This window comes from Salarias fasciatus (assembly GCF_902148845.1).
Source record: "Salarias fasciatus chromosome 7 unlocalized genomic scaffold, fSalaFa1.1 super_scaffold_4, whole genome shotgun sequence".
NCBI classification, from domain to species: domain Eukaryota; kingdom Metazoa; phylum Chordata; class Actinopteri; order Blenniiformes; family Blenniidae; genus Salarias; species Salarias fasciatus.
Window position 1 is genome coordinate 5,513,963 of NW_021941229.1, and position 24,000 is coordinate 5,537,962.

Sequence of the window (24,000 nt, forward strand, 5' to 3'; positions counted from 1 at the left end):
ATGGCAACCTGCCAATGAATGTTCCCACATAAGATTGTTCAAACATTCACCCACCGAAAAGCCTTTATATAGATTCATACAGTATTCATCTCAACAGGAGCGTCGTATCTGCTGTGCGAAACCAACCCAATGCTTTCTGATAGGATTCCATGCATGGCACGCAAGTATGTCTGAAGAGCAAGTGGTGAACACAATCTGCTGGCACACACACACACACGGAAAACGCACAATAGGATGGAGAAGGATCTGTAAAAATATGGAGAGAATGTGAGGGCACATTGTTACCACAGTGACCATCTGCACACGCAGCAGCTGGCTTCGCCTTGGTGTGTGTGTGTGTGTGTGTGTGTGTGTGTGTGTGTGTGTGTGTGTGTGTGTGTGTGTGTGTGTGTGTGTTTTGTACTCATCATGTAGTACAAAACATGGACGCAGGGAACATTTGCAGAGTCTGACGATACATGTATCCACATTCTGAACCAGACAATGTTTAACCTGCTTTGAAGTTGGAAGATACTGGAGCTAGCAGCAGCGCTGGGAACTGTTAGTTTTAGTAATGAAACGACACACACATGCATGCAGAGAGCAATACACGATAAACATTAACAATGCCGAGTACATAACATCCGTACAGACAGACGCCCAAGTTGGATTGTTATTCCTCGTGACTGTCAACGATGAAACTACCAGTTCCACCAACTACCACCAGGAGAACATGGACTGGAAGCCGCCATTGTTGTGATTGTCCGTCTGATCACAGATGTGCTGTGCCGAACTACTTCCTGTGTTTGTGTGGTGCGCATGCACAGCAGCAGCATTTCTGGCATCGACAAGGAGTCTGAGCCCAATGGTTTCATATCTTGACATATTTTTATTTCCTATTAACGGTCGGTATTCATTTTGAGGCTTGTGCTACTCCAACATGTTTTTTCTGTAAATGAGAAGGCAACACAGAAGGTTAAATAAACTTGACCTTTGGGGTTCTAAGCCACCTTCAGACCATGTTGTGTTCTGTGTTTTCTCAGGTTACAGTAGGGTTTTGAGTTGACAGTGATCCAGTTATGTCTTTTGCCACAGAACCAGCAATCCAAGTGCCAATATACGTTCACCGTCATCGTACAGTCACATGCAACAAATAACACATTACTTTTGTCTCGTTATTGAAACTATTTTTATATAGAAAACTTCAAAACAAAATTCTGTGCACGTTACATTGGATCTTTCTGGAGAGCACTGACAAAACTGAGCATTGTTTCCCTCAAAGGAGTTATTAAAGTCCACAGTTAAAGTAATTTGTTGACACTCTTGACACATTTATCACCTGGTGTCTCACATGCTGATACACATTCACATCGCCTGCCAAGTGCAAAAATCATTTAAAGAACACTGACTGGATTTTTTTTTTTTTCTGTTTTTGCTTGTATGTATGGATATTTCAGGGTTTTTTTTTCAACAGTAGTCGATAGAGCATAAGACTGAGACCCGAGCTGAGAGATCAGTGAGGCAACACTGGAAGTCACTGACTTTGTAAATTAATGAACATTCGAGAATATAAAATACTGCAAATAGAACTTTCACTGCGTTTTGCACAAAAAGGAGTCATTAAAGTTAGTGTATTTTTTTTTTACTAAATGTAATATAAGCTTCTTCTTAATTCAATCCTACTTCTTTGCACTAAAACAAAAGGAACCATTTGGAGAAGGGAACTGTACTGAGAGGTCATCATGCTGTATTTTCCAGATTTCATAATCATCCTGTGCATTTTCTTCTTCTAATCCACAGCTTTTCCCATTTCAGTGTGACAACGCAACTAATTATCAGACAAATAATAGACTTGTTTCATAACAATCACTTCTGGCCGTGGCCACTGTGCCTGTAGACCCAGTGCCAGTAGGTAATGTGTTGTCAGGGATCAGTCTTGCTCTAATACGTACAGTGTGTGCAACAAGGGGAGATGCACAGGCTGAGAGGGAAACTGGATACATATAAAAAGAAAAGGCTGTGCAGGATGTCAGTGAAAACGCCACAAAAAGCAAATAACAAACACAGTGTGTGAAAAAGACAGAAAAAGACAGAATGACAATCGCTGGCGGCTGGTCAAGAGAGGGCACTCAGGCTCCGCCCCCCGCCACTCCCAAACAGAAAAATCCCAAAAAAAGAGAAAGAACTAACAATGCATCTGCTTCATTTTCCATCAATAATCTACAAAAAAAAAGTGCAGATTGAACCAACCAGGGGAGGGGCGCAGTAAGATGTAGACGTGTCCTGTAGACGTGTAGACCGTTCCTCCACCTCTACATCATAACTATCAAAATCCGCTCGAGTTATCGATTCTTTCATTATTCTATTCTATGGCACATTTATGGCGCAGTCTCAATCCAACAGGACGTGTATATTCTGACTGAACTGACTGTTTTCTTGTAGACTGCAGACTCCTTCAATTGGTTGAAGCTTGCTCGTATAATGCTACTATGATATCTGATCATTCACCTGTCACAGCAACTTTTAGGTTAGCATTTCATGCTCCGAGACCCCCTTGCAGACTTGGCAGCTCTGTTTTGTCTCAAGATGATATTACTAATTTCATAGCCGGTCATATTGATTTCTTCTTTGAAATGAACTCTATGGGAGGCATTTAAAGCTGACATAAGAGGCCAGATTCTATCACACATGGATCACAACAAAAGAAAAGCTAACGAAGAAAAATTAAGCACGACAAATCGTATCTCCCAGTTGCAAGCAACATATTCACACTCTGGATTTGCTAAAAGAGCTCCGTATTGAGAAAAACAAATCCGACATTTTAATGTCAGCTGAAGCAGGAAGAAATCTTCTGAAATCTCGACATCGTTTTTATGAATTTGGTGAGAAAGCAAGCAAGATACTTGCCTATCAGCTCACACAAGCCACAACCTCCAGATTTATCACAAAGATGAAAGATTACTGAAGAGAACAGGAGGTTTCTAGAACCTCGGTATCGTCCCATCAAGATCATGGCTGACCAGTCAATATTCTGCTTATAGATTATTCTGTCGACTTGTCTCTTTCCTTGAAGAAATGTCAGCTCATTAGAATGTCAAAAACGCTCACAAATGTCAAAACGGGGAGAAATCGGTTGGCATTCACAGCAAACAATAGTTTTTTGATGTAAATTGACACGTGACGCTGTGCAACCCCAACGCAGAGAAGCAGGGAATATTAAAAAATGCCATCTCTCACGGTTAATCAGCAAAGACGGTCGAGACCGATCCGACTTGAACGCCGTGAAGCTGCAAACAGAGAAATTCATTATTCTGTGAGAGAGTTTCCTTTGAGCTTATCGAGTCCTCGCTCTCCCTCAACGCTGGCTGATGTCCTGAGAGTCTTTGTGGGAAGACGGTCCTCTCCCTCAAGCTGTTTATCTTCTAATTCTCACAATTTTACCAGGAGATTACTTTTTGGTGTTTTGAGAGCACAGGAAATAATCTCCCAGTCCAAAAATAAAGTCTGCCTGTGACCACATATTGCTTCTACTTCCTTTCAACACTTTTAATCTTCTACTTAAGGTTGACGACCTTTTCTTATGAAGCTACTGGACCTCTCTGCCAGAGGAGAGGCTTTTTTTTTTTTTTTCCTTTTCTTATTCTGGCTTTTACATAATCCGACGGCCTATTTTCAGGTAACTCGGGACTGCTGGGTTATTAGAATGAAGAACGCAGAAATGATTTGACACCTTGGGTTCATTTTTAGACGGCGGGGTGGAAAAACGCGCGCGGGTCGGCGCGGCTGGAGAACAAAGGGCTCAGACGGATGTGTTCGGCTGGCTAGAAGCACCATGTGGACGTCAGACTCATCTCACACTTGTCCATCACAGGGGACCGACGTGATGGTGGGGGATGACGCAGACCGATGTGCGGCTGGACGCCATGGCAACGCCGGCCTCAAACGCATCCGGCGCTGGGATCTGTTCGGGTTTTCTGTTGTTATGACCAGCTATCGCTCCAAACACCTGAAAACTATACATCACGTTACATTAAACGCTGCAGATGTTTATAAGATCTCAGATCAGGAGTGTGAAACTCATTTTCGTTCACGTTTCACACACAGTTCACGTTCATTTTAGTTTAGTTTTAGTTGTGGTGCTAAAGATTGCTACAGTTTTAGCATAAAACCAATTTTAATGATACTTTTTCATCCAAAACACAGTGAAATGTCCCAAAAAATAATTCCCCTCTCTTCAAAACTTTCTTAAAAAAAGCTGAAAACTTGTTTGGAATTTTTACAATTAGCTCTGCAGTTTGGCTAGACGATTGTTTGACATACAGCCTGTGGGTCAAAACTGGCCCACAAGAGTCTCCAGTCCAGCCAAATCACCAAGCAGACTGTAAACATTCCAAAGACACTGATTTTTTAAAAGACGTTTCTACAGAATCGCGAACACAAAGCAACACGGGGACCTGAGCCGTCTGCGATGCTGCCACGAAAACGAGCAAACTAGCATCAGCCTCAAAGCTGTTCTGTCAGGGTGAGTTTGTAAAACCATGCATACAACAGCAGCTATATGAGAAGGTTATAGGACATTTCAATGTATTCTGACAAAGAAGGTTGACTGATCCGGCCCACTTTGTGCTGAATGTGGCCCCTGAACTAAGAGCTAATAAAAACCTTCCATTTCATGTGTCTTTCTAATAAACCTGTCGTGTTGTAGTTCTCCATATCTGGGCTTCATTCCTTGAAACATGCTGACGTCTTTGATGCCTGAAGTTTGGGACGGTCAAACCTCCCCTCCTGCTTCTGCAGAGACACGTGTGTGTGTGTGTGTGTTTGTGCTTGTGTGTGACAGGACTGACGCCGGCTGCTTGATCAACCGCAGGACCACGAGCTGCTCCCGCCATTAGGAGACACGCGGCTCCTGCTGGGAAACATTTCAAAGGTCTGCCGTCGATCCTGCAGCTGCCTGCTGCGTGGACATGTCTGTCACCACGGCGATCGCACAGCGGGCCGGGCGGGGGGGCGGGGGGGGCGTACTCACTGTCCTCCGAAGAGCTGCATGCCCAGCAGGGCGAACACCACGATGAAGAGGAAGAGGAGGAAGAGCAGGCTGATGATGGACTTCATGGAGTTCAGGAGAGAAACCACCAGGTTCCTCAGAGAGTTCCAATACCTGCGAACCGCACAGCGCAGCGCTGGTTACAGACAGTTCCAATCAGGGAACAACTGTGACGGACAAGCAAAGAACAGGAAGAAAAGGAAAAAATAAAACCTGAACAAAAAGCAAAAGGAGCTGTAGGTGGCGTCAAGAATCGATGCGTCAGCGTGTGCGGCTGCCAGTTTCACTCAATCACAGGATTAGGGCTAATCTGAGGAGCAGGATTTTCCCCACAGACGCTAAACAATTACGGGCGCTTCGAGAAAAAAGTGGAGCTCGTGTGACGGGAATGAAGCAGTGAAGCAGAATTCATTGGATTCAACTGACAACAAAAACCTTTAACCTTTAACAACCTTAGAAAGGAGGATATGAAGCAAATCCGGTGATTTTGTTTTAATGAGCTTCTTTGATATTTATGAAATTGCTTCCATTCCATTTAAAAATATTCAGTTTCTCATATTTTAAAACATCCAAACACTGGTAGGAGTTACGGTGTGTTTAATTCTATTGAAATGTTTTCCAGTTTGTCCAAAGATGCTTTATATTCAACACATGTATGTTTTCTGTTAATAATAAAAAAAAACTAATAAACAAAATAACATCATACAATCGAAACTAGTTTAGTTTTTCCATTGAAAATTTACCAAATGTTTTGTTAATTATTAATATTTCTTCAATGATTTCTCATAGTCCAGACATTTTTATTACAGAAAGAACAAAACTATGAAGCAAAGGACAAATATCCCCGATCATCAATATCTTTGCTTAAAGATAATTATTAAATTAATTTGAGCAATATGATCAACACTGTCTGATATATTTTAGTGCTAAAAATGTTGAAATGAGATCAGTACTTTCCTAAAGTTAGTTCACTCTTCTATTTCGGTTCTTGTCGCTCACCGGCTGAATAATTACATCTTTATTACGATAATCCCGAGACATTTCATTAACATACTGAATGTTTAAGCCTCTAGAGAACAGATGTGCACTGAGATGATTTTTTTCCCCCATATTATGACACTTAAGTATGAAAATTGGAATTAACCATCTTCCTGCAGCTGTCTTAGTTTTCACTTAGCGGCATTTATAGTCGCTACAATCAGATTCAACGAGAGGAACAAATCATTGCGACAGCATGGAAAGACTAAACCATTTAGAGGTAACTTTGGTCATTTTTTAAATGTATATGTCTGTTAGATTCAACCACATAGTGTGTTTCCCGAGCTGTTCTTTCTTTTTAGACATTTTTCTAACTCACTTTGTGACTTTGAAGATCCTGAGCAGTCTGAGGGCTCGCAACACGCTGATCCCAAACGACGCTCCCGGTTTAATCATGTCCCAGATCACCTCGAAAATACTTCCCACGATCACCTGCGGACGACAGCAGAGTCACCTCAACGTCCGCTCCATTTTCGATCCTTCAGCCTCTATTTTATAACCAAGAGTGCCATCTAGTGGCTGCAGAAAATAAAGACAGTGGTTCATGAGGCCTCATTTACTTCATCACTCACTACCTTCAACACAAACAAATCAAAACAACATATTTTCAAGGATGAAACAAACAAACAAAAAAAAAAAAAACTGTTGATAGAAACTCACCCCGAAATCAAAGCAGTTGAAAGAGGAGTGGAAGTAGTTCCTGGCTCCGAGGCCGTACATCTTCAAACTCATCTCAGTCAGAAACAAACCCAGGAACACAAACTCCGCCGTGTCTGGAAGCGACAGAGAGGCACTCGGAATAGGTAAGTCAGCATCCATCAGTGTGTGTGTGTGTGTGTGTGTGTGTGTGTGTGTGTGTGTGAGCCTCACAGAGAGCTGTGGTGAGCCACTCGGGCTGGTCGTAGTGCACGATGGCCACGCACAGCGTGTTGAGGCCCACCAGGCACAGGACGATCCAGTAGAAGCTCTGGGCCTTCACCATGCGGCGGATGAAGAAGCGCGTCCGCTTCTCTTTGCGTCTGAAGTACGACGAGCTGTCCATCTTGCCGCTGCTCTTCACGCTGGCCCGGCCGAACGGAGAGCCGGGAGGAGCTGGAGGGGAGGAGGAGGGGAGGAGGGAGGATTTACAGTCCAGGAGTTTCAATACACACAAAGGTCAATCTGTGGTTTGATAACTGAATAAACAAAACTACACATGCATCACTGAAGAGAAAAGCTTTCGGTGGCGAATGAACTTTTGTTTAAAGCTTGTTTGAGAGTTAAAACAAAGAACAATGAGTAGAGATAATAAGAAATGAAGAACTTTGCCATTCTTTTCTAAAGTGATGGAGAACAGCTTTTTCCCCATTCTTGAAATCGAACGATTTATGATGTTTCCACCAGGATAAATGTCTTTTCATTAATATTCATGATTATTATACAAAGTATAAGGTAAAATCTCATTACTGAAGATGTATTCTTCTGCTAAAGTCCTTTGATTAAAATTCTATCTAAAATAAAGAGCATAAAAAAGACAAATGTGTCTACTGATGACTAAGTGATATATATGGTATGTATCTGCACTTCATTTTCCTCAGAACCATAATCTGGATTATTGAGCCGGTGATATCTGATCTGTGAAGATTATAAACGAACATGAGGTCAGCTTGATTTTCTTTTGGTTACGCAACAAAAAATCCATCAAATGATATGGATTGATGTTACTCGGAATAACCAAATTATTGTTAATCTAGTAATGGTCGAATAATTCATAATAATTTCTTAATAATTTGTGCTCAACACGTTTTAAAGGCGGGATACAGGCAATCACGTTTTATCAAAACTGCAACAAGAACTTAATAGATTTGTGACATTCAATAGACATGGAATGATTGGCACTTTCAAAACAAAAGCATGAGCACATTGGGTCATGAATCTCTTGTAATGAAATACAGTAACGGTCGAGATACCCTGCTCCCACTCTGCCTCTTGTCTTTGTGCTTTCGGTTGCTTTCTGTCACAAATGAGACTCGCAGTTCAGGATCTGAATCCTCGTCATGCCGGCCACATTTAAAAATCGGGACATTTCCCCTCCGATGAGCGACTGACAAGACGTGAAAGGTCTCTGAAACCTTCCGCGGCCGCCGTTCCAGACGATCGTCAGGACTCGGATTGATCTGAAGGCGTCATCTTGTCACCAATTTCATTATATATTCACTGGACGGCCTTGGCGGATGTCAATGACGCTGGCGACAAATTACGGGGGTTGATTATTCATGCGAGGAGGTTGGGGGCCGTTGAAGGACCAGCTGGTCGAGAGATTTTTTTTTCCCCTCATCTCCACTGACAGGGAGTCACGTTTTGACGGTTCCATAGGTTTTGTGTAAACACACAAATACCAAGAAAAGGTTGCAGAGCGTTGCTTTACTGGGATGAAACTGCACCCTCTTCTCCTAACTGTCAATAGAAGACATCTGAATGGAGTTCCAGCATTTAAAAAAGAAATGACATGTTTAACAGCAACCCTTCGCAGTTTTTAGCACGCTGTGAACTTCAATAAGCGCAAACTGATTAAAGATTTTTTTACCCATGGGGCAAACAATCAAAGCATGAGACGCTTCTTAAAACAGACCCGCAGCTGCTAATATCCGTGGACTGTGGAGCAGAACTTGCAGGCATCATGTGTGAAACAAACCACATGAGGAGGACTTTTCCCTCCCAGCTTCACTTTCTGCAAAAATGCTTTTTTTTTTTTATTATTATTATCATTATTATTATTATTTTTGATGGCAACAAAATTCTTTCAGTTACTTTGCTCGTGTTAATTTGTCCCTCCTAAAGGAAAGCAATTACAAGACGTCTTGGTGAGACGCCGAGAAGTCAATTAATTTTCAAAAAGTATGATACGCTGCAGGTGGTTCTCCGGCCATTTCCATTTAGCGGCCTAATTAGAAAAGTTAATTATATTCTCTTATCCGAGAGGTGGTGGACTGGAGAAAACACGCTCAGGTGTCTTGAATCCGTCCCTGTAACGGATGAAGATCTTCAGCTTCCTGCTTGAGTCGACACGACAAACCGATCTGATAAACGGAGGGCCGGGGAGTCGGAGGACACGGTTACGCTCATAGCAGAAGACAGGCTCTGACAGCGGCTGCTTTATCGTTAAAGGTCAGCTGTGTGTGGAGACAGCAGGCGAAGGTCAGAGGTGACCCGCCGGTGGCCGCAGATAAAGAGACGGAAGATTTACCGACGGAGGAGATGTCGGCGAAGGGATCCTCCCCCTCCTCGGCGCCGATCAGGTCGTTCTTACCCTTCTTGACTTTGGCTCGCTTCAGCACTGCAATGAGAGCAGCACAGAAAGCCAGGGAAGTCATTGAGATGCAAGCCTGAGGACGCCGATTCAAAGGAGCTGCTCAGAATGTGGAGAAAAATAATAAACAAAAGTTAAAAAAGGCGAATCAAGTGGAGGAGCTGAACTGGCACAAACTTTCATGTGCGCTCGGTATCGGTAAGAAGCTCAAAGGTTAGAACTCCTACTTGTCCTTGAAAACAGTCACATCAACATATAATGTGTATAATGTGATGTAATAATGGTTAAAAACATCATAATGACCAATTTTGTCCTTTTTCAGTGTAATAAATCCAAACATGTGATTCAGTGGCACACAACAAAGGAGAATATGCATGTTTAGTCTCCGTAAATGTCTCTTCCTTTCTAATATGACAACATTTATAGGAAAGACAGATTTTCACACAGCATCAGCGTCACAGCCAAGAAGCCTTGACAGTAAAGATGCAACCGACCAATCAGAAAATGTCCACACTTTATGGGGATTCGTTCGTACATTATGTTTCCCTTCCAGCTAAACCAGCATTCTTTCAATGATTTAACACATTTTTTTCTTGAAACAAGAGTGGCAGGGTGTGTGTGTGTGTGTGTGTGTGTGTGTGTCTGTGCGTGCGTGTGTGTGTAAGAGGGGTGAGCTAATTGCGTACTATGAATAGCAGGCATCAATCACGTTTTTCATTTGGAGATTTTCTGCCTTCCTGCTTGAAGTCAGCCTTGGAATGAAAAACTGCACTCCGTCTCCACATGAATGCGATGGTCACATGACCCACGCTGTGCCCCACAGCTCCGACACACCCCCCTGGTACACCCCCCCGGTGCATCTACACCCCAAAATGTCTATATATTAACAAGCTTTTTGCTTATTTACCTTAAAAAAAAAAAATCACCTTTTACTCCAAGTCTGTGCCAATATAATACGACACTTTATTGTAAATAATAGACATGACAGAGAAAGGCAGTAACGTTTTAACCTGACATATAAAACACTGATGATAAAGTCTGCAGAGTTAAAGCTCGCCGTTTTTCATGACTTGATCAGTGAATGTCAGATAAAAGGTTTGAGACCGTGCGTTTATTTTGCTGCATGGAGCAGCTTCTCCGCGAGTCACAGGCTCTGATATGCTGGGATCACATTTCTGATGGGAAAAGACAACCAGAACTTCCAGAACACTCCAGACTTCCAGAGGAATTCCATCAGCTACAGACCTGTTCTGGAAGATGTTGATGTTTGGATGTGTATTTCTCCAGAAAAGTTAGACTGAAACACTGTTCTGCTCCAACAGCAAATCAATCACCGGGTGTTGAACACACGGCCTCCAATCTGGTGCAGCAAACCACCGAGGAAATTGAAAAAAATTCAAGGAAAACATTGATTTTTTTTTCTAAAAGAAAATTTCTAAATACAACTCTGAGACTGGAGCTCAGATATTTGAGCTGCCCCGCTGCTTTCAAACTAGCTTTAAAGAAATGCAGTCACATTTTGTAAAAATGTGCACAACGCAACAGCTATAGGAGGAGTTTTTTTTTGTACATTTCATTGTGAGGTTTCATGAAAATTGGCTTCATGTTGAGTAATTGTTTGGTTTTAAGGAAATATAGACATTTTCTTCAAGTATGCTCTGTGCCACAACAAAGAAAACCTTTAAAGTTTAAACTTAAAGGTTACTATTTCTCCTGATTTTGAAGGGCAGAAGAAGATGTTCAGGAAAAGAGAAATATAATTCCAGAAGCAATATTCTCTTTCTTTACACATGTAAGCGCTGGTAAGATTCAAAGAATTGGTTTTAAAGATTTCTGATGAACTGATATGCTCATCTGAAATATTCTCCCTTTCAAAAATAATAAAAAGGCTCATTTTTGGAGTTTCTTATCATTTTCATGTTGGAATAAATCCGTTCTGAATCCCCTCCGCAGAGGCGAGTGACAGTGACGGACACTTTCCTCCGCTGCTCATACCTGCCGCTCACTCTGTCGAAGGCCAAACGCATACTTTCTGCTCTGACGACGTCGGAGCGGAAACTCTCAAATGTTTTCATCCTTCATTTGGAACTAATTGATAAAATAAGACCTCTGGCACTGCCGCCGCTTCGCTCGCCTCCTCGCCGCGGTCGTGTGAATTTTACTCTAACAAATCCAATCAGGCCGCGGCTGAACGCCGTGGATCACACTAATTAACCCTTTACAGCAGACCGGAGGGAAGGCGGGGCGAAGGGGAGCAGGAAACTGAAGAGTAGAGAGGAAACTGACAAGAAAACTCAGATTCAGGCTAATCAGAAGGGCTGATTATATGATTGCATATGATTTGATAGTGATTACGGAGCATAATTGGAAGGCATTAGTACATGCAGAAAATCCTTATATACACATTTATTACTCTATATTAAGATTTTTGAAATAAACTCATGCTTTGAAGGATTTATTTTTTCACACCACATATTTAAAGTGAAATATCTATGGGAGTGCAAGTGTGTGACACAAATTAAATTTTTGAATGTGTGCACTTTGGTTCGCACTGTCTCAGTATAATCTGATCTCAGAAAGCAACTTCTGGACCGGGAACGAAGAGCAGCAGCAAAACAGCAGATCTTCACATTAAATGCAGGAGTGGCACCAACCGAGCAGCAGCGTCAACGCCTAAACCGTCAAAGTAAGTCCGTCAAAAACGTCTCTCAAAGAAAACATCAGCTTCTTGTGAAGATTTCCCAAACATGCTCATGTTTTTTTTTTTTCCAACACAGCAAAAGAAAGTTTTGGAATCATGTGCTTTTGTTGAAAACAATACTAATATTTTACAGATCTGACCCACATAAAATCAAATTTGAGCTGCATATTCACCTTTTCAAGTGAAAATGGGAAAGTTTCCTAACATTGTGGGTGTCTGTTGTCATGACAAGGATGCTTGGAGTCACTGAAAGCAAGCTTTTTGAAACACTCTGACATTTTTACCGTGTAGATGAAGGAAAAATGTATGAGCTGCTGTGGTGTACATGCACACCACGGCCAGAGTAAATAGTTGTTCTGCACGAGAAGATGGACAATAAGAGTAAATCAGTGTTTTGGCAGGAAAAGTTACTGATCTTACAGCACAGAACTGCCCTGGCTTCAAACATGCACACTCACACCTACCTTTTACTCACCATTGTTGATGTTTACAGCGTATTGTTCTCTAGCACATGCTAAATACATCGTTTTTAATGTGTAGCCGGGTAAACGCAACATTTTTCTCAAATGACAATCTAAAATTCTTCGTTCTCATGTGAAATGTGTAATATAAGATAATCAACTGTGACTACAGCCAAAAAAAAGTGACCAATAGGGAAAGATACCAAACAAGCGTGTTGTAACAGAAACGCTGAAGGGATCAACCCCAACCTGATCTGCTGCTCATCCCACAAATGCAAGTTCTTTACAAGCTGTGTGTAAAGAACATGCAGAAAGAACCGTGTCTGTAGCAGTGAGCATATCTCGATGAAATCAACTGTTTGGAGTATTTTTCCAGTTTATAATCCAGGTAGTGTCTCAAAAAGCCTCAACATTGGACCGACAGCTCCTCTTCTCTACGTCTGACACTGGATTTGTCTTTACTGCACAGTTTCCTGCTGTCTTTTTTTTTTTTTTTTTTTTTAACTTGACCTTTTGTGAGAGGCAGAGTAAATAAAACCATTGAGGGTGTGAAACGATCTTTGCTCCGTGAGTGTTCCAGGTGGAAACCACAGGAAGCGAGTCCGTTTTAAAGGAGCAGCGCAGTGTTTTTTTGTTTTTTTTTTTCTGAGGAGGAGGAGGCAGAGGGAATTGCCTTCCAGCACCTCGGGAGCTCATTAATTCATGTCTGGAGTGTCTTGTCAGGTTGAATCTGCACCGAAACTAAACTGTAAAAAATGACAAGTTTGCATGCGGTGTTACACGCCAGACGGTTTTCTGGCTGGTGCACCGAGTTCCTGGAAGCCTGTCAGCGCCAAAAGGCTGCCAGACATCTTGATTCGGCTTTTTCAAACACTCAGAAAAGGAATCCCTAACTGATAGGTCAGTTCTGCGTGTCCATGTTGATGGCGGACGGTTCTTCAGCGATTAATAAACGCAGCACTGTGACGACGTGCAGAAGCTCTTCGCTTGTCGTGGCAAATCAAGCAGCAGGGACTCGGTTTTCACCTGGAAGGTTCTGCTTCCTCTTGTACCAGGCACCGTCCAGCGGGGACTTCTCCTCTGCAATCTCATCCTCCTCCTCCAGCAACACCTCCTCTGCAGCAGGGAGGCAACAAGGAGATTTCATCAATTTCTCATACTGGTTTCAACTGAAACTAGAAAAGACAGCGTTCTAAAAGCAGCAGAAACAAAGTCTGATATCAGTCATCAGGCAGTGTTAGATTGAAAGATCTCCATTCTGAGTGAAGGGGAGTGATTGATGGGTGAAGACGTGTCCGACCTGCTTTGCAGATCCACTCCAGGTAGCCGGTCAGCTCCCGCTCGATCTGCTGCTGCCTGCGCAGCTTCAGGAACTCCTGCCGTTTCTCCACTCGCTCTCGCTCTTTGGCAAACTCTCTGTCCGGACGCAAAGAGACAACAAAGGAAATCCCACATTAGCGTGAAATCACATCTTTCTTCTGTTCGGCGCGTCTCACACCAAGAGAGACTTTACTCTGTATTGACAGGAAGAAGCAGGAAGCACTGCATCTCACATTCCAACGTCATCTGACGGGTTATTGACCATGCAGCTGAGATGGAGTTCAATAATATCTACCTGATGATCAGATTTTACATCAAAAATGCATAATCTCAGAAGGGGATGAGCTCTAGTGTTTGTTTTATTTAAGGTAAAAACATGAAAAAGTATATCAACAAAACATCAATGATTTTCTCTAATTGCAAGTTAATTTTGAAAGTGTGGATCTGATCTGACAAGAGATGTTGTATGAATGCAGAATTCAGCCTAAAGCAGAGGGAAACTTCACAGAAATGTGGAAAAATCTCAGAAAACCACCTTTAGCTTGACAGTATAACAGTTTTTCTTTTGTTTACTTTTTTGTATCCGTAAGTATAGCTGTGCACAATCCAGGCCCTTTTGATGTGTTTTAAAGGTGCTGTAGGCAGGATTTGACCCATCTAAGATGGCAATTTGAAACCCAGCACAGCCAATCCTGTCCTGTTTTCTCTGACGTCACGCCCTTACGCAAGTTAAGCCCCTCCCACAAGAACGTGCGACGAACGCCCCTCGACCAATCACGGTTTGAGCCTCATGGGCTCTTCTGATTGGTCAAAGATACCTGGAGCTGTGGAGATTCCTTTTCAGCTCAGAACAGAGACAGATGGAAACGCTGCGCCCTCGCGGTAGTGCAATTATGCTGCACTCCTAAAGGATTATCAATGGATACTCTAACATTTAATCCAAAGAAAACACAGAAAAATTAGCACTGACTAGCAAAATCCTGCCTACAGCACCTTTAAGTGTGGAAGCAACGGTAAACATTGCATCTGCACTTGAAACATGTATATAAAGGGTCCAAAACAAGTGGACCTCATGTAGAAAAACAGTAAGGTTTAGTTCTGTTTAGCAACAATCACTATTTCAGTACAGTGAAAATTGGTGTCGGTGGAGGGAAATCAAATAATTTAGAAAAGTCATAATTTTTAAGCGGTATCACACTCGAGGCTGTGCTGTTTGTGTTGTGAATATCTGAAGCCGATTCTGAGAATCTCTGATGTTCAGCGCAGCAGCATTCCCTCTACTATGATTTACTTAATTACAAACATCTGAAAAACGCCAGCAACACATTTTCATGAATCTCGCTGTGTGGTTTGAGGGCCTCAAAGGTTTTATTTGCAGATTTAACAAAGTGCTTAGAGAAATAAGATTTTCCTAAACATCATCTACTGGTTTTAGATCCCAAAATGTGCAATTAAAAACATTAAGATCATTTCTCGTTAGTGATTTTTGGTCAGTTGTCCACAGTTTCTGTGAGGTAGTAACGTCTTTTTTATGTTTAAGACCGAGAACAGAGGCGTCAGACATGAGGTCCACAGGCAAAAACTTATTTTTGAACGTTTAAATAATCCCTAATTCAAAAGCTTTCTTTCCTTCAGCAGACGATGAGCCAGCTGAGATGTGGAGGAATCCCCCGCCACCTGCTGACTGTGGGAGTTAAAGCAGAGCTGACGCTGACCTTTAAGCTCGCCTAACGGCTATCACAACAGCTCAACCCATGGACAGTAAATTACATAGAAGAAATAAAGAAAACTGTGTTTTCTTCTGGATTATTTCAGAGCTATTTGGTAGTACATTTTAAACCTTCAGAAAAGAAAAGACATGATGGACAGTTTTCCGGCTTTAAAATCACTTTTGATCCTCATTTCTCTACCGAGATATGCGCTCCTCAATGAAATCTGTGATGAATATCTGCAGTAAAAGTGTTGATCCTCCTGATGCGCAGGTGTTTGCTCTGATTCCATGCAGGGGGAACCGCACAGAGAAAACCCCTTTATTTTTAGTTTTCCTCTGATCACCCCCCTCCCCCTCAGGAGCGGGCTTCCCTGTAGAAGCGGACGATCGCGCCGGTCTGCTTTCATCCGAAGGGCCTGTGAATCGCGGCAGGTGAGCCCGGGCCCTTTGTGGCCGCGGACACAATGAGACGGGACAGATATGAAGAGCCGGAGCACAGAGGACGGGGATGATTAAAGCCGCGGAGAGCGGCCTTTTCATGGCACGGCGGGGTAAACAATGAGACGCGCACATTAGAAAGGAAACGCGCTCAATGCTACAAGGGGAAGAGGCTAATAATCGCTCAATGTGGCCAAGTCACACTCAATTCTGCAATTTCCCTGCAGATTTATTTTCTCCGATAGCTAACAGAGTGATGGGACCCTGTTCTGAAACTCAACTGCTTTGAGTTTCTCCTCCTTTATAAATGATTTTTTTTTTTTTTTTCAAAAATGAGGCACTTCCATGTAGAAACATCGCCTCATTAACCCAGAACAAGTTTTGTGTACTGTGTGTTCCACAGTAAACAAAGTGTTCATGCCCTGCAATCAAGAAGCTCCAGGAAGTAGAGAGAGAAATGTAAATTAGCGGCTGAAACTTCTTTTCATGATCGGATTCAAATCCAAAGTGAATGTGAACGATGCTACATTAGCGCTGCAATTAGCCTCTTTTACCCTCAGGATCCGGCGTGACTTACCCCGACAGGACACCCAGCACCAGGTTGAGCATGAAGAACGAGCCGATGATGATGAGGGGGATGAAATAGAGCCAGTTCCAGGTGTTTCCCACAACGTCATTGGTCTAAACACACACAAAGACACACACACAGGACACCAGGAGAGAGTTAATCACTCTGCATGGCAATGCGAGAGCACAATCTATAGTTATATGTTTAATTCTGAAAAGTTTGAATGGAGCTCCAGAGACATTTTTAATGTTCGTGAACAGCGATGTGTCCGATAGAACAGTGATCCCCAAACCTTTCTGCACCATGGACCGGTTTTCAGAAAACATCTCTAAATACAACCTGTCAGTGAGTTCAGTAACAAATGACTGAAGGCTGTCAGCTTTTAAATGAAATAGGAGAATGGGCTGCCACAATTTCACTTTCATTTGTTTAAAAAAAAAAAGGTTTATTTCTTTAAATAACTGAGTAAAAACTCGTGACAACTTGTCTCATTAAAATAATATGAATAACTCTGCAGTTGAAAGAAAGTCATTTACAAAGTCTCTGTGTCGTCTGAGTGAAGGATCCTCTATCGCTGTGAAACAGAAACATGGATTTCAAACAAATTATTTCTACATAAGCAGGTGTGACAAGTCAGTGCTTCAGTAAAAACTGTTTTCAGTACATGAACACACACACACAGACACACACACACACACACACACATACACAGCGTTTCACTGGCCAGTTCCCAGCGATGTGGGGATGTGGAGTGGAGAACGCCGCCCACCTCAGGATGTGGAGACCTGAACATTACATCCTGCTGAGAGAGCTGGAGCAAAACTCCAGGCAGAAATCTACTGTTCTAACAAAACCCTGCGATCTCGGACGGAGGTCACAGTTAACGGATCAAGAAAGAACAGTTTAGCATGTTCTCCACGTCAACGTTTCCTGAGGAGCTGAGTCATGTAACTAATCACGGCTCCTCCATGGATACCCAGAAAGCTGGACTCCATTTCTGTGCTGTGTGCATGAAAGAGTAAAAATAATGACTTCAATTGTTTTGACGAGTTGTATTGGTTTGTTGCTCCACCGGGAAGCTGCTAGAAATCCCAGTGGGGATCTGACCTGAAGCCACCGAATGTTTAATGACAAAGAACTCAAAAATAACGCACCAAACTCAGAATCAGGGAAAATGTAACTTTTCTGAAAGACAGCCGCAGCACACTCATTTAAATCTTGACTTGTCGTCAAAAACTGGGAGCATCGTTTTCCACTGACCGAGCTCTGCGACCAAGTTAAACGGCATTCGGGTTTCTGCAGGAGATCCCTGGAGTCAGCACCCTCCACCCTGTTAGCAGAATCGCTGCCACATGCCGGGAGGTTCAGGGCGGCTGAATCAGCAGCGTGTAGATCCACATAACGCAGCCCAGGAAGTCAGATGAACACTTGCAGACACACAGTAACACACATTCAGTCTCCGCAATAAGAGGGACGGCTGACATCGGCTTCGCCGTATCGCCCGGCATCATTTCTTCTCCTGCATTTCCATCGTTTCATCACCGTCTCGTCATGTCATCAGTCGATCTTCATGGATCCTCCCCCCCCCACTCTCTCCACCTCCGTTCAATCTTCTTGGTATGAATGTTACATGAACACACTTTCATCTCCTCTACATCTCAATTAAATAATTAAAATCAGTTCAACGAACCCAAAGGTGGTCGCTGGACATGAGGAAGTAATATGAGTGAATTGGAAATGTTATAATGACATGGATGGTTAAAGCTTTAAGCACACTTGACCATTTTCAAACATTATAATTGAGATCTCATAAAAATAATTTGACCTTAATCAACACAGCAACTAAAAAATTGTTTAACCAATTGTCTGTGAAGCCAAACTCAGTAAATTTGCTGTTGTCGGTGAGGCAGGAGGAGTCTCCCCGTTTGCTCGTTTCCTCGGCCGGCAGCTCGGACAGACGCGCCGAGTCGAGTTATGCTGAACTAAATGTTTGGAGAACCTGAAACGCGGCGCTGGAAGCTGATGAAGCAGGATTTTTCCAGTTTAAAGAGCTGAACAAGCAACTAAGCAAACAGTGAGGAGATATTTAGGATGCAAGTTCTGAATATTCACTCAACCCAGAAGAGATGGAAAAATGATGACCAAGCCATTTCTGCACATCGATCTTTAATATACGCCACATTTGCATTTTTCCATTATTTGTTTTTCCCTCTCTTGCCAGACGGTTATTGTTACCAAGAAGACCTGCATCCATACTTTTGCAGGGCACTGATGAACAAAGATAAAGGATATCTTTGTGGATGGGATCATAGAGCTGCCCCAATAACAGCTTTATTCTGCAGAATTCACGTGTTAAACAGTTATCTAAAGCAGGAAAGAAAATACTGAAGAGAAAAAAGCAAATAAAAGAAAGGAGAGAAGCGAAAACCTGCTCTGTGACCGCGGGGCATGGTGGAAGGACATCCATCACTTCAGTTTATCATATGTCACATCAGGACGGAAGGTGTGATTCAGTATTCTATATAACAAACAGCCTCCGGCGGCGTCAAACCAGCACATCTGTGCTTCAGTCTCCTCCTAATTTATATATTTAAAGCTGAGATTTCATCTCTATTTGGAACACAGAGAATGATAAAATACTTATGTGTAATTAATGCAATATGTTGCCAAATAGTGCGTAACCTGAGTGAAATTAATCATTCCAAATGCTTAAACAGACTGATTAACAGCCCCTAACAGGCGTGATGTGGTTTTAAATGAACGCTCTTGATGTTTTAACTCATTTTCAAAAGATCTGGGACCAGAAAGGTTTTTTTAAATCCGAGAAATATAAGCCAATTCCGAAAGTGACGGTGTTGACTCAAAGTTCTGTTAAAAATAATAAAAAAAAACACCTGCTGTAACATTTCACAGTTAAACACATTAATTATAAAGAGTTCATGATTAAGTATAAGAATAGCTTCCCAGAGAGGCCGAGGCTTCACAAGAACACATCAGGAGGTGTTTACAACTTGGCAGAAAACTGAAATAACTGGCTCTCTAGCATAGGTACACTGTCCACTGTGTGCTTTAGGTGACCTTGATTAATTACCCGACATGGAGATAAAAGGTTAAAAGGATCCCTGCATGGACGGCGGGACATTTGTGAAAGCCAAAATATTAAAACTTCCCAACATTCATTAAATATTTCACTGATAGTTCACTGCTAGTTATATCTTGTATGACCCATGGTTTCCAACAGAAAAACATGAAAGGAGTCCATCATCAACCAAATAAAAATTACAACTCAGCCAGACTCTGGGTGTGTGTTCTGTGAGCACTGGAGCGGAGTGTGTATAACGTAGGTACCGTAGGAGTCATTTATATGCATAAACCCAGCAGTGTAGTCCATTTTCCGTGCAGTGCGTACGAGCACTGATGAAACCAAACTGCATGTGCATGAGAAAAACTATGGGGCATATGGCGACCGAAGCCACGGGCTACACTAATTTAGTCGATTACAAATCTGCTGAACTATGTACTATGTTGCCTTTAAGCAAGGCACTCCTAATTACACCATATGTTGTTTTAGTGTAATGTGAAGAAAACAAATATTAGAGAAACATTCAGTTATGGGAGGAAAATGGAAAAGGCTTATTAATTCAAAGGATTCAATGGAAGCATGGTACGACAATCATAAATGTAATCATGACTACTTCGTTATTTAAATTTCGCAGAAGTTTTCAGGTTCTCAAAACATTCTTGTTCAAATGGGTTAAAAAGAGAAAAGCAAACGTAAGAATGTCTGAACAACACCATCAGTTACTCTAATGAGGCTATTGATTGTTGGCAAACCGAGGCTGAAATCCAGGCGTCACCAGAGACCAGCTCACATTTTAACCCACTTCCTGATGGACCAAGATGAGTCTCTGTAAACCTCAAAGTCCCTCTGTCTCAGAGCTCTTGGTGATTTAAAGCCAAACTACTGTTATTACAGATATCTCAGTCTATCTGCATCAGGTCTGCTTCCTGTCAGAGAACCAAACGAGCAGCGACTGATCAACCAAATCAAGACTCTTCAGTGTAAACGAGCTTCACACAATAAATATGGTGACTGTTTCAGTTGTTCAAAGCTGTCTGAGGCGAGGGTAAGATATAAAATTGATTGCCTGGCATGCTAACTACATTATTTTCAGCGTTTCTGTGCGAACCTGCATCGTTGCCGTTTAAACGCGAAACTTTTCTGAAACTGAAACACAACAGCAATGCGTTTTCACTTGAAAGGTTGTCGTATAAACGGGGCTTCCTTCGTACGCCGTCACACTGCGTGGATGCCTAAAACCGACCGCCGGGTGAAGACTTGAATCCACAGAGGTTGACGTTTTTCCCCTGAGTTGACTTGGTATCGTTATTCCACCTCTGTTCTTCCCATGACTCACCGCCGGCTGACTGCTCCGAATGATCGGTAGAAAAAGCAAAAAGCTCGCCACAAAATTTGGACTCATGCATCATGCAGTTGCGGGGTGACAGTGTACTCCCACTCTCAGCTTAGAGAGCTGCCATCACACACACACATGCGCCTATTACGAGGGAAAGCCTGCAGAAATGAAGACAGCCACTCTGAATCAATTCTGCAGCTCCTCGCAGCCCTGAAACTTTCAACAAGCAGCCACAGTGACTGCGCTCAAGAGCTCTGGTGGCTCTGAGAGCAGGAGGTCCCCACAAAGAAGACAAATACATCAAAACAAAGGCTTAAACAGCCCTTATCAGGTCTCCAGGAGGCGACTGTTTCTTTCCTCTACCTGGTGAAGTAAATTGCTTTGGGCTAATTTTAGAAATATTTAATCAGAGAGCAGAAGTTCAAAAGGCCGACCACTTGGATAGCGACAAAGTAATGAGTGGGCTTTTGCAGAAATCACTACATTTTGAGGTCTTTCCCCTCAGTGACGGCCTCTGTACGACCTGAGAGCAGTGATTTAAAAGACGTCTACGAATTCCCCTTGAGAGTCTCCCCACTCACCGCATGACAGTGCAATTCCAGGAATCCGACACAGAACCTGAGCTCCAACTTAACGCCTCCTGAGCTCTGCTGTGTCACAGAGTCAGAGACCCGAGCGGCCGTTAGGGGGATAGCCGGCAAAAGTTCTGGTTTTATGTTAAAGAGGCAATTTTCTTTTAAATAAGCGTCCCAAACTGAAGGTGATTCTCTGTGTTTGACAGTAATGCTCATTCAAATAAAATTACAGAAGCAGTCAGACTTGATGTGAACTTGGTCAGTGGTACAGTGGGAAGAGCTCTCGACTCACAGTAACATCATCCCCGGTTCGACATCAGGTCACGTGCCTCATATTCTGTTTGGGCAACTCTCAACTCTACTAAGTTCCAGGAGAACAGACTGGGAGTCATGATGGCCTGGAGGCAGCCATTGGTGTTACTGTCCATCTACTGAGCATGTGCAGAAGAACTATTTACCAAGATCACGGTCTGCGTGCGCAGTGGTCAACACCAAACACGCAAAGAATACTTTGCGTTTTCATGTGAAAACATTGCCTAAATGGGCCCTGAATCAACTGATTGTGTCCTCATCTCTCGTATAGTTTTGGGGAAGAAGAGAGCCTTGACTGTCGGCACAATAACCTGACAGTTTCTGTGCAGAACTGGAAAAGTTCAAATAAAGGATGAGACATTCAGTGAACATAAAGGCCTCAGTTATATTTTCTGTGAGATTTTGCTGCCTTCGCTTAAAGCTGAGCATCATGGAAAATTATTCCTACTTATTAAGCAGGCAGTGTCGATTTCAGATCATTTACAATTGTTGTAAGATTCTTTTAATGAAGGCCTGGTGGAGGGAAAAAAAAACATCAATAATAAATTGTGCTGAGCATTTATTTTTCAATGCTTCTTCATGGAAAATGGTTGGAAGTGTATCTCTGCACCGCAGTGTTTCTGAGGTGAATAAGAAAACAGTGAAAACTTGCACGTACACCCTGAGCACTTTCTAACTTGAGATTGTTCTCTTTGTAAGATCCAGTTTCCAGTCATCTGCAGTGAACTGGAACTGGCACAACGCCACGGCTCAACCGCAGCGCGTCCGTCCCTCTGAAACCGCTCTATTTTTAAGACAATCTGACGAGCGCAGTGGCAGCTCAAAGACGCCGCCATGACGGGGTGAAAGTGCACCTGCCTCCGTGACTCATACGGCTCTAATGAAGTGAAAAGAAAAGGTGGCCCCTCGCTCCCTACTTCAGCAGGAAGTCCCGCCCACTTTGAACTAATCACAGCTAAAACAGAGAAAACCGCGGCTCCCTCGCTTGATAGAATGTAATTACGTATCATATTTTTCAGCGCGCACTCCGAACATGACACAGCAGAGGTAATTAGGGTCGCCTCTAATTCGACGGCAGCCGCTGGGTCGCCAGGAGAGGGGGGTGGTGGTGGTGTAATAAAATCACGAACCATGAAATGAAGATTGCCACGTTATCGGCGCTGAGAAGCCTCCTACACATCCTGCTGCTGCCACAACAGTGTCACTTCCCCACTGACTGGCTGCGAGCGGAAGCGGCGCTCGCACCGAGAATCAGTGCTCTGCTCCGCTGCCGCCGGTAGATCGCTGGTGTGGTATTGGTGCCAAAGGGGAGGAGGAGCTGTGGGGTGACGGCGGGCTTGCAGTTTTACAAACTGTACACTGATTTGTTGAACTGTGCAGCGAAACTGAAATTTCACAGTAATTTCACTTTTCACCCAAATATAATTTTTCATTTGAACATTTATAGCTTCAATAATAAAAAAAAAATGCTCAGTTTTATTTGGATTTTGCCCTTTTCTCAAGCACGCCTCCTACAATCGGTGGGTTTGTGCAGTGTGGGAGCGAAGCAGCAGCTCTGTTCATGCTTCAACAACCCCTGCAAACATGTCCGGAGATGAGCTTGTTCCTGACCTTTCACTCACTAACAAATCAGTTTCTGGTTATGTCTCGGAGTTACTAAGTTATTAAGCACTGTATTATTATTATTGATAGGATGATGAAACAGTGGTGGGACAGTCAAAGGAAGACGCTCTACAATCGAATCTATATTAAAAAAAAATGTGATAGAGCCAACTGTGACGATGCTAATGTAATCAATAATGGGTTTAAGTTGTGTTTTCTTCTTTTCCTTCTCGTCTTTTGTGTCTTGTAAGATTAAAAGAACGGTTGGCAACTACAAATCTAAAACACCCGGCTTCACAGGTAGACATACACAAATGTTGACCAAAGGGTTGACCGAGAGCTGTACTCATTCCTCACGTCAATCTTAACCTCAGTGAAAGGAGGGTAGAGCGAGACCGCGGTGGCAGATTGGTGATAAAATGGGCAGGACAAATCAGATGGAGTCGCATTTGCAGTTTGATAACGCAGCAACAATATCTGAAATGAGATCGGCGGGCGAAAAAGAAGCGAAATGAAAAAAGATGAAGGATATGGCATGTCC

General features: G+C 42.8%; 1 protein-coding gene across 3 annotated transcripts in view; it reads right to left on the bottom strand.

Annotated features, from left to right (window-relative positions):
- cacna1bb (calcium channel, voltage-dependent, N type, alpha 1B subunit, b) overlaps positions 1 to 24,000 on the bottom strand; it is a 159,234-nt gene that overhangs the window by 59,454 nt on the left and 75,780 nt on the right. For all 3 annotated transcript variants that reach the window (XM_030084679.1, XM_030084678.1, XM_030084677.1), the window contains exons 7-14: positions 16,562 to 16,665; positions 13,816 to 13,931; positions 13,542 to 13,631; positions 9,291 to 9,380; positions 6,935 to 7,156; positions 6,725 to 6,837; positions 6,384 to 6,496; positions 5,009 to 5,140 (exon numbers count right to left, since the gene is read on the bottom strand). In XM_030084679.1, the coding sequence (XP_029940539.1) occupies positions 5,009 to 5,140; positions 6,384 to 6,496; positions 6,725 to 6,837; positions 6,935 to 7,156; positions 9,291 to 9,380; positions 13,542 to 13,631; positions 13,816 to 13,931; positions 16,562 to 16,665 (980 nt within the window). The remainder of the gene's footprint in view (positions 1 to 5,008; positions 5,141 to 6,383; positions 6,497 to 6,724; positions 6,838 to 6,934; positions 7,157 to 9,290; positions 9,381 to 13,541; positions 13,632 to 13,815; positions 13,932 to 16,561; positions 16,666 to 24,000) is intronic.